Source organism: Carlito syrichta, unplaced genomic scaffold, assembly GCF_000164805.1.
Source record: "Carlito syrichta isolate Samal-C Ts95f unplaced genomic scaffold, Tarsius_syrichta-2.0.1 Scaffold312194, whole genome shotgun sequence".
In the NCBI taxonomy this organism is placed as follows: Eukaryota; Metazoa; Chordata; class Mammalia; order Primates; family Tarsiidae; genus Carlito; species Carlito syrichta.
In genome coordinates, this window is record NW_007256290.1 from 259,460 (window position 1) to 269,462 (window position 10,003).

The 10,003-nt window shown below is 55.5% G+C and overlaps 1 protein-coding gene across 1 annotated transcript; it reads left to right on the forward strand.

Moving 5' to 3' along the window:
• The first annotated feature begins 647 nt into the window (after positions 1 to 647).
• On the forward strand, positions 648 to 6,838 carry RABGGTA (Rab geranylgeranyltransferase alpha subunit). Its single transcript, XM_008069716.1, has 17 exons — positions 648 to 784; positions 1,086 to 1,142; positions 1,307 to 1,417; positions 1,798 to 1,922; positions 2,110 to 2,297; positions 2,562 to 2,765; positions 3,084 to 3,167; positions 3,256 to 3,338; positions 3,430 to 3,531; positions 3,636 to 3,741; positions 3,835 to 3,886; positions 4,038 to 4,126; positions 4,263 to 4,351; positions 4,445 to 4,561; positions 5,301 to 5,414; positions 5,683 to 5,770; positions 6,615 to 6,838. Exons 2-17 carry the CDS (start codon positions 1,140 to 1,142, stop codon positions 6,761 to 6,763), a joined length of 1,704 nt encoding a protein of 567 aa, XP_008067907.1. The 5' UTR covers positions 648 to 784; positions 1,086 to 1,139; the 3' UTR covers positions 6,764 to 6,838.
• Positions 6,839 to 10,003: the final 3,165 nt, after the last annotated feature.

A 10,003-nucleotide genomic window follows, 5' to 3' on the forward strand; every position in this document is an offset into this window, starting at 1 on the left:
TGCTCCCGGCCACCGCAGCCTCGACCCGCTGGGCTCCGGTGATCCTTCTGCCTCAGCCTTCTGAGTAGCCGGAATTACAGGCATGCGCTACCATGCCCGGCTGATTTTTTGATTTATTGTAGAGAGGAGGGCTCACCAAGTTGACCAGGCTGGTCTCGAACCTGCGACCTCAGGCAATCCACTCACCTCAGCCTCCCAAAGTGCTTAGATTATAGGCTGAGCCACCAAGCCCGGCCGGCTTAGATTTTTAAATGTTCTCCTAGGAACAGTGTGTAAAGTGAAAAAGGGGTGAGGAGATTACCAAAATTTAGGCAGGATATGAACAGATGAGAAGTGAGACAGAGGTGCAGGAGACTTCAGGATGGGGGTGTCAGCAGCATCAAACACAGCAGAGGTCAAGAAAGACAAGGACAGGAAACTCCATCCATTAGATTTGACATCTAGAAGGTGACCCGTGTGGCCAAAGTGAGGTCAGTAAAGGAGCGAGTGTGTGGGTTTCCGGTGCTGGAGAAACCGCAACATGATTGCCAACTGGTAAGGCCCTTGCTCATTTCACCCGGACACCCCAGCCGCGCGTGCGCGCTAGTACACTCCAGGAGGCCAACAGGTACTCAGCCTCTGCGTATGCGTCTTCCAAGTCGGCCCACTCCGCCGGAAATCCCTCCCCAAGCCTGCAGAGGGCGCTACGTCTCGGTGAGCCGGGGCGTGGCGCCACTCTAGCCAGCGCAGGGGCTCGGTGGCGGGCGCCGCAGCTCCACGTCTCCCGCACCTCCTCCCAGATCAGGTGGGTCCGCCCGCGGGGGGCGGGGGTGCCTGGGAGCCGCGGGGCGGGCGGGTAGCGGCAGCCTTCCGGGCGTGGGGTGGTCCCCATTGCCTAGGTGCCCCAGCTTGTGTCCCTGCCCGAGCGGATTTGGCTGTGGGAAGGGCCACGCGAGGGGAAATCCCAGCCCGGGTGGCCGCCTCCTCCGAAACGTGCAGTGCCTGCTCCAGGACCCTTTACACCTAGGGGTCTCGCGGCTTTCTGGACAGGACCGTGGGCGGAGCTAGTAGGGGCGGGGCTCCTTGATTGACACCTCTCTCCCCAGACTTCACAGGCTACCTCTGAACCCTTCTCCTGCCCTGAACCCTGAGACGACACCATGGTGAGAACCCTGAGCCCAGCCCTTCACCTCCACATACCCACACCCCCGCCCCGAGTGGCCGTGCCTCGGTTGTCCCATATGAACCCGGGGTTCTGCATTGGGGGATTTTGCCGGTCAGCTCCTACAAGGCAATCTGCACTCTTCTAACCTTCTCATCCTTGTAGCACGGGCGCCTGAAGGTGAAGACATCAGAGGAGCAGGCGGAGGCCAAAAGGCTAGAGCGAGAACAGAAGCTGAAGCTATACCAGTCAGCCACCCAGGCCATCTTCCAGAAGGTGGGGTCCTCAGAAGTAGCCCGCACCCAAAGTGACCCCCTTGGAATATCACAGAGGCCAAGAGCTAGGCCCTAGAGTTAAACTGCCTGGATCCAAATCTCGGTTCTATCATTTACTAGCTATGTGACTTTGGGCAAGTTATTGAATCTCTTTGGGCCTCAGTTTGCTTATCCATAAAATGGGGCTGATAATTATACCTACTGCATAAGGCTGTTACGATTAAATGAGAGAATACCTGCACAGCTATAAAGCAGTTCATAGTACATGTTGTGTAGATACTATGCAAGATTCACGGAATATTGGATGGTTCTGAATTCATGTTATTTATCCCCGTGATGGGAGAATGTCATGATCACTGACCCTGCTGTCTGTCTTCTCAGCGCCAGGCTGGTGAGCTGGATGAGTCAGTGCTGGAACTGACAAGCCAGATTCTGGGAGCCAACCCTGATTTTGCCACCCTCTGGAACTGCCGACGAGAGGTGCTTCAGCAACTGGAGGCTCAGAAGTGCGTAGGGGTTCAGGGTCCCAGGAATATTGCCCTGGCCCTGCCCCTGCACTTTCCAGGCCCATGGGTGAAGATATGAGGCAGCCAGGGTCATAGATGAATGGAAATAGAGGGCTGGGTGAAGAAAGTTAGAGGTGGGCTGAGATTGGGTGTAGGAGGGATCTGATCCCTTCCCCTCTGGGTGCAGGTCCCCTGAGGAGTTGGCTGCTCTGGTAAAGGCAGAACTGGGCTTCCTTGAGAGCTGCTTGCGGGTGAACCCTAAGTCCTATGGTACCTGGCACCACCGCTGCTGGCTGCTGGGCCGCCTGCCTGAACCCAACTGGGTCCGGGAGCTGGAGCTGTGTGCCCGCTTCCTGGAAGTTGATGAGCGGAACTGTACGTGCTTGCAGATCCTATCCCCACAGCCCTCACCCACCTCACATCCTGATACTAGAGCCTCAGTCAGTCCCGGAGTGGGGAGGGATGTCCAGTGCTGTCCACCAGCATTGAACTGGTGCTGAAAGGGATGATGAAGCCAGATGCATCCTCCTTGGAGTGCGCTGAAGTGTTTCTAGGGGGTCTCTGAGGGAACTCTAGGGTATCAGCCAGGTCATTCCTCTTGCCCAGCTTCTAAGATATGCTGTCACCTCCTCCCTCCAGTTCACTGCTGGGACTACCGACGGTTTGTGGCTGCACAAGCAGCAGTACCACCTGCAGAAGAGCTAGCCTTCACTGACAGCCTCATCACTCGAAACTTCTCCAACTACTCCTCCTGGCATTACCGCTCCTGCCTCTTGCCCAAGCTGCACCCCCATCCAGACTCTGGACCACAGGGGCGCCTCCCTGAGGATGTGCTACTCAAAGGTAAGCGGGATCAGGGTGCTGGGGAGGAGTCTTTAGCACTGCCCTTCCAGCCCTGATGCCTGGCCCCATTCCTGAACCTGTCACTAGGGTTTATTGAGCACCTGCTTTGTGCCTGGCTTGGGGTGCCATAGACTCAGCCTCTGGCTACAGGGAGCTCAAGTATGAGGAAGATAAAACCAACATATGCAGCCTCTGTGCAAAGCCAGCATATAAGTGGGGCTGAGGATTGGAGGTACTCCAAGGAGAGGGTGGGGTGTTGTGGTGGCCAGTAGCCCATCAGCGTCCTGACCACAGCCCCATGCCTCCCTGGCCCCACAGAGCTGGAGCTGGTGCAGAATGCTTTCTTCACTGACCCCAATGATCAGAGTGCCTGGTTCTATCACCGCTGGCTCCTGGGCCGAGGTGAGTTATGAGGGAAGATACTGGGTGTTTGGGGACTGGAAGGAATGGAAGAGGATTTAAGGCGACCTGAGGCTATGTCTCCTCATAGCTGACCCCCAGGATGCACTGCGCTGCCTGCATGTGAGCCGGGATGAAGCCTGTGTGACTGTCTCCTTCTCTCAACCCCTCCTAGTGAGTCCTACAGCTTTTTCTGGAGAGCATCATGGGATTGCGGGCCTGATGCTGTTGGGGCTGACAGGTCTCTCTTTGTCCCCTATGCCAGGTGGACTCCAGGACGGAGATTTTGCTACTCATGGTTGATGAATCACCCCTGATTGTGGAGTGGAGGACCCCAGATGGCAGGAACCGGCCTAGCCATGTCTGGGTATCCCAGGATTGGTGGGGCAGAAGTGGGAAACTGAGGCAGGTGTGGGTGTGACAGTCAGAAATGTGGTAAGGCTGGAGCATTTCCTTGACTTGGTCTCCCAGCTTTGTGACCTGCCCGCCGCCTCGCTCAACGACCAGTTGCCCCAACATACGTTTCGTGTCATTTGGACAGCAGGCGATGCCCAGAAAGAGTGTGTGCTTTTCAAAGGTGATGCAACCTATAGACCCCATGACTTGCAGCAGCCCCCATCCCTCTCCTCCTCTCAAGGGTATTCGCTGGAACCGCCTACTCTTTCCATAGGTCACCAGGAGGGCTGGTGCCGGGACTCTACCACGGATGAGCAGCTATTCAGGTGATGGCAGGGAAGGGCTCTAGACTCCAGGCATCAGGCAACTGGGGCGGGAGGCTTGGGCCTTGGGGAGATGGTCTCAGACTGGATACTGGGGGTGAGCAATACCCTGGGGTCTTGGGATTCATCACCTCCTCACCCGGCCCACTGTCAGGTGTGAACTGTCGGTGGAGAAGTCCACGGTACTACAGTCTGAGCTCGAATCCTGTAAGGAGCTGCAGGAACTGGAACCTGAGAATAAATGTGAGGCTCCATTCCCTGAGACCCCCATTAAGGAGGCCCCTTTCCAGAACAGTCCCTCGTGGAGGGCGGGAAGGGCCTCTAGAAGGTGGGAACAGAGGAGGATCTGGGAAAAAGCCTCCTTCGTCCCCCTCCTCAGGGTGCCTGCTCACCATCATCCTGCTAATGCGGGCGCTAGACCCCTTGCTGTATGAGAAGGAGACTCTGCAGTACTTCCAGACCCTCAAGGCAAGTCTGGCCTTTGGGAACAGGCCAGGGTAGGGCCAGCAGGCAGGAGAAAGACAGGTGACAAACGTACTCTACCCACCCCATTCCCTCCAGGCTGTAGACCCCATGCGGGCAGCATACCTAGACGACCTGCGCAGCAAGTTCTTGCTGGAGAACAGTGTGCTCAGGATGGAGTATGCTGAGGTGCGCGTGCTGCACCTGGCTCACAAGGTAGGGACTGCTACACGCATCTTCCCTGGGTCCCCGTCCCAATGGCTGCCCTCTCCATGTCTCTGACTGTGCCTTGAGTCTCAGGTGCCCTCCTGGCCATTGACTCACAGCCGAGATGGAATCCTTCTTCCAGCCTGCTTCACTTCCAGGCCTTCCTTTCTGTCACTCAGCCCATCAGTCTTGTCACTCAGTTCAAATCCTGAGTCACCAGGGCCTCCCCATGCTGGCTCTTCCCCTGGGCCATCACAATTGCATTTTTCCTTCAGAGACTCATCATCTACCCATCCCATACATTCCCATGCTTCTTACCCTGGGGCAGCCCCCAACACCTGAAGGCCAAATAACTTTCAGAGATTCTGATAAGCTGTCCAGGCTCTACTTATCTTTCTCATCAGTTTCATCATGTCACTGAAGCCCACTTCCATTGCCACTAAACCCATCCCAGGCCTGCTTCCTCTGCTATCTTTGTTTACCCAGTGCCCTCCACTGCCCCTGTACCTCTGCACTCCAGGCCACCTCCTTCCCACCCACCCTACCAGGTGGGGTGGGCCCCTAGCAGTCACTGTCTGTCCCATGCCCTTGACATATAACATGTACTGGCGTGGGCTGTAAGCTTAGCTTCCCACCTATTTGCATCCTCTCCTCAGCTGGGGTCCCCAAGGGCAAGAACCTAAGAGACAATGGCTGAGGGCCCTCTCCCAGGTCTTACTGAGTAGGCCCTTCCCTCTTCGCCCCTCAGGACCTGACGGCACTCTACCATGTGGAACAGCTGCTCTTGGTCACCCATCTTGACTTGTCGCACAATCGTCTCCGAGCCCTTCCGCCTGCCCTGGCTGCCCTACGCTGCCTTGAGGTAAAACACTCATTTCTCAATTGCTGTTTTAGTTGGTTCTTTTCCCGTTCCTCCACCTCAGATTTCTGTTCACTCTACAAAAAGATGCCTAGGACCTCCCCTCCCCTACAGGTGACCACTTGTCTTCCCCTGTCCATCATCCAGCCTGACCCCATGAGCCTTTCTGCGCACTGTAGGCTGATCAGCCTGGACGCCACAGTTGCTGTGCCAGTCCCAGCTGACAGCTGCCTGCTCTACCTCGTGTCTCCCTGTCTTCCCTGCTCTCTAGGTGCTGCAGGCCAGTGATAATGCCATAGAGTCCCTGAACGGTGTCACCAACCTGCCACGGCTGCAGGAGCTGCAGCTGTGCAACAACCGTATCCTTTATCTGGTTGCCTTTCAGATAGCAGGCAGGGTGAGGTACCACCTTGTAAGTGATTTCCTCAAGCCAGATTTCACAAACGGGCAGCCTGAAGATGTTTTTGGGAACCACTTAATATTTTAAAAATCAGAAAGTTTCATACTTTAAAAAAAATCTAGAATTCTGTTTCCTCTTTTAAAAATTGGAAGTTAATAAATAAAAATAGCCGGGCTCAGTGGCTCAGCCTGTAATCCCGTGTCTTTGGGAGGTTGAGGTGAATGGATTGCCTGAGCCCGCGGGTTTGAGACCCACCTGGGGAACTTGGTGAGACCTCATCTCTATAATAAATCAAAAAATCAGCCGGGTGTGGTAGTGCATACCTGTAATTCCGGCTACTCGGAAGGCTGAGGCGGCAGGATCGCCAGAGTCCAGCAGGTCGAGGCTGCGGTGGCTGGGAGCAGCCACTGCACTCCAGTCTGGGTGACAGAGTGAGACTCCAACTCAAAAAAAATAAATAAAAATAAAAAAATAAAAATTGGAAGTTAAGGTAACCTTTCACTGTATTTCCACTTGGCATCCCTTGGACGTTGTTGAACGGTGGATGCCTCTTTGGGATGGGCTTGGTTTCCAGTTGCCATGATTCCCAGCACTCCTCTAGGACCATATCCAGCCATGTGCTTCCTGGCTGGCCCTGTGGGCAGATGTTTGCAGGGCCTGTCTAGGGCCTTACTCCCTCCAGGGAAGCTTATGAGATGCCCATCAGACAGATTTCCAGGCAGTCGTCCCTAGCTCCTGGGGGTGCACAGGAACAAACAGATTGCAGGGGATCCGCCAAGCTTTCCTTGACTCTCCTGCCCGAGACCTCCAGCAGCCCGCAGTGCTTCAGCCCCTTGCCTCCTGCCCCAGACTGGCCCTCGTCAATCTGCAGGGCAACCCACTGTGCCAAGCAGTGGACATCCTGGAGCACCTGGCCGAACTGCTACCTTCGGTAGACAGCATTCTCACCTGAGAGCCCTGCTCCTACCCTTGCCCTTTAACTTATTGGGACTGAATAAAGAATGGAGAGGTCCCCTGAGGTTGCCAAGCTTCTGTTGCTGCCACTACTACACAACTGTCCCATCACTACTGCCATGTCTTTTGGGAAAAAAAAGGGAAGAGCCTTGGGGTGTGTTGCCTCACTCTGCTTTCCTTTAATGCCCTCCATCCTGCTGTTCCCTAGGAGGGAGAGCCAAAGCCTTAGTGTTTGGGGGCAGAATTCAGGGTGAGGACTGAATTTGAGTTTACTTTCTGGTTGGTGCTGGGGCTGGATCTAGGTTCCAAACTGGGATTTGGCTTGGTTTCAAATCCTGGTTTGGGCTGAGCTACAAAGCAGCTTTAAGTTTCTCCAGCTGGAAGGATCATAAAAGTTCTTCCCATGACCCCTGCCCCTTCCAAGTGTCCTCTCTGCCCCTCCTTCACTACCACTGAGAAGTCACAGATACTCTGTGTTCCCAGCAGTGGGTCAGGGCACCCTTGCCCCACACTGTTTTAACAACAGTATCGGTCCCCATGAATCGCATTTTTCAGTTGAAGTGCCCTTGAAAATACTTGATTCCATCTGAGCCTCATAAGCTCTCAGGGATGAGATGATTAGGCCTATTGTACTGATGAGGAAACTGCCCTTGAGACTCCACCCAAGGATGCTGAGCTGTTAAGTGCTGGAACCAGTTGCCTCTACCCCTTGGTCTAGGGTTCCAGACTCCCATTCCTGCTTCTGTATTGATATGGAATAGTTGGGCAGCAGCCTGGCCTCCAATCCCTGAGGTACTGAGCTGTGTGTCTGCTCCCATGGAATCCCCCACCCCTAAAACGTACCTGTTGTCCTGACTTAGTACTGAGGCACCTGGCCTCCAGGAGGGAGGAAAGGGGAGTGGCTCAGGGGTTAGGGCACTGAGTCAAACCTGGCTGGGTGTGGACAGAGAAAAACTGACTAAAACAAGAGAGAGTGTGACAAAAGCATTTTTTCCTGGTTCTCTGGGATCTGTCTGGGCCCACATGTGCTCACACATAATCCAGGCAGTCAGGGCCCTGCCCCTTCCCGTATCGAAAATGATGCACACACTAGCCCCTCAACAAAGCCCTTTGGCTGACCTCACACCTGCTTGGAAGTTTGATTTCCGCTGGTGGATTGACTGAAGGTGGGGCAGACCCCACCCCCTGCAGGGGCTTGGACCTGGACAGGAAAAGGTAGTGTGGGTGTGGAGGACTCCCTGCTAGGTTCTGGGACCTCTCTGTCCCCACTCCCCGAGGCACCTCCCTACCTGATGCATCACCAAATAGCCTCTCTGGAGTCTGCTTCCTTGTGCCTTCTTACCAATCACTGTTCACTGTCTTCTGTTCAGTGGCCCATAGGCAGAGCTGGGACACCAGTGGAATGGAAGAGGCCCCTGGCTGATGGGCCCAAGAACAGGGCCCACAGAGAGCTGCCCTGAAGAGACCCAGCCTCCTCTTTGCCTCAGGGTTGTCTCGGTAGCATCCCTGGTGTTTCTCTCAGTGTCAGGGTGGAGTTAGAAGGCACACAGGGCAGGTGCTTGGAGCCGGTTGGTCTGGATTCCCAGGAAGAATTCCAGGTCGGAAAAGGGGGGGTATCCTCTATTCCAACTGACCAGACACTCCCTCAGTGAGAGAAAGGGATACTCTGCAGCCTTGGGGGGTGGCCTCAGTTTCCACCCAAGACTGAGTGTAAAGGCCTAATCTTCTCCAAAACTCCCAGTCTGGGGACAGAAAACGAAATTGCTCCTACTCTGATCCCCCTAATCCCAAACTTGGGAGACACAAGAAGCTGGGGGACAGCTCACTCATGCCAGGGGCTGTGGAACAGCTGGAGGAAGAAGGGGTGGTGGGTCGGTCAGAAGATCTGGTAGAGCCGGCAGGTCAGGGACTGGCTGGTGGAGCCAGTCTGAGGGCCTGGCTGCTGATGTCACCAGTCTGCAGCCTGGGATCCCGGGACCTCCCTGGGCAGGATGAGTTCCAGGACCAGGCCCAGTTTCACGGGGCTGAACCTGGCCTGGGCTGCAAGAGAGCCTAGCAGCAAGAACCAGTGAGTGCAGAGGTAAGCAGTCTGAGCTTGGGACCAGAAGGTGGGCCAGACAGGGGTGTGGGTGGGAGGGTCTCACTGCCTCACTGCCCTTGGAGCATCTTCATCCTGGAGAAGAGGCTCCTCACATGCCCAGTCTGGCGGGAATCAGCCTGGTGTGGGATCCCACTCACCAAAACTATCCGTTTTCTCCCCAGCCTCAGCCCAGACAGCCCCCAACTCTACCCCCTACCTAGTATCTCATTCCTCGAAAGGAGAAAGGGGCTGGGGCTGGCCCCCCACCCCCACGTCCACAGATAACCCCAGAAACCGCCTCTTCCCCTAGGGAATGTAGCAACCCTGCAACCCTGCTTCCCCTTCCCAGAAGCCCCGCCCTCCCCTCCTCATAAACTACTTACCGGCCCGCCCCACACCTTCTACTTGAGCGGCGGCCAGCCTGTCGGTCGGTCCCATCAGTCCTGACCTGTTCCATCCTGGTCGTGGGACTCAGTGCTGCCGTCGCCAACACCACTGCCAGGTGAGGGCACCGCAGTGCTGAGCGCCAGTGGTCTGAAGTGCACCCCCAGCAAGTGAGGTGCCAGCCTGCCATGTACCTGTCAGCTCCAGCCAGGCTGCCCCAGATGTGAAGACTCTGCTTTCCCTGGATGGAGTGCAAGCTCTGGCACCTGCCTCGCCCCACCCCATGGAGGATACCAAGGATCCCAGGCACCATCTAGCTTGTGGGGAGCCTTGAGTGCAGGGATCTCAGCTAAGAAATGGGTCCTAGAGGCTGTCAGCATCACAGACTTCTAGACTGAGGAGCTGACAGGTGCAGAGACCAGGCTCAGGGACGCTGGGACACTCTGGTCTGTACAGCTGGGTGTGGAAGCTGTGACAAGTGTCCATGGAAGGAACTATGTGCATTTCCTGAGATGGATTCTTGAGTGGGTTTCTCCGTTGGGCACCTGTTTTTGATGTGGTTTGGTGCAGGGGGAGGTGGGGGAGGGTTATCCCAATGTGGAAATCTTCCCTGGGCAAGTCTGAATGGAGGTCTCTGGATGCTCTGGGGGAATCTCTGGGTCAAGGTCAGATTGTCTCCACCATCTGACTGGGACTGAATCAGTTGCCAGGATGGAGGTTTCTTGGGTTTTTTGTGTGTGTGTGTTTTTTTTTTTTTTTTTGGGTTGGGGTCTC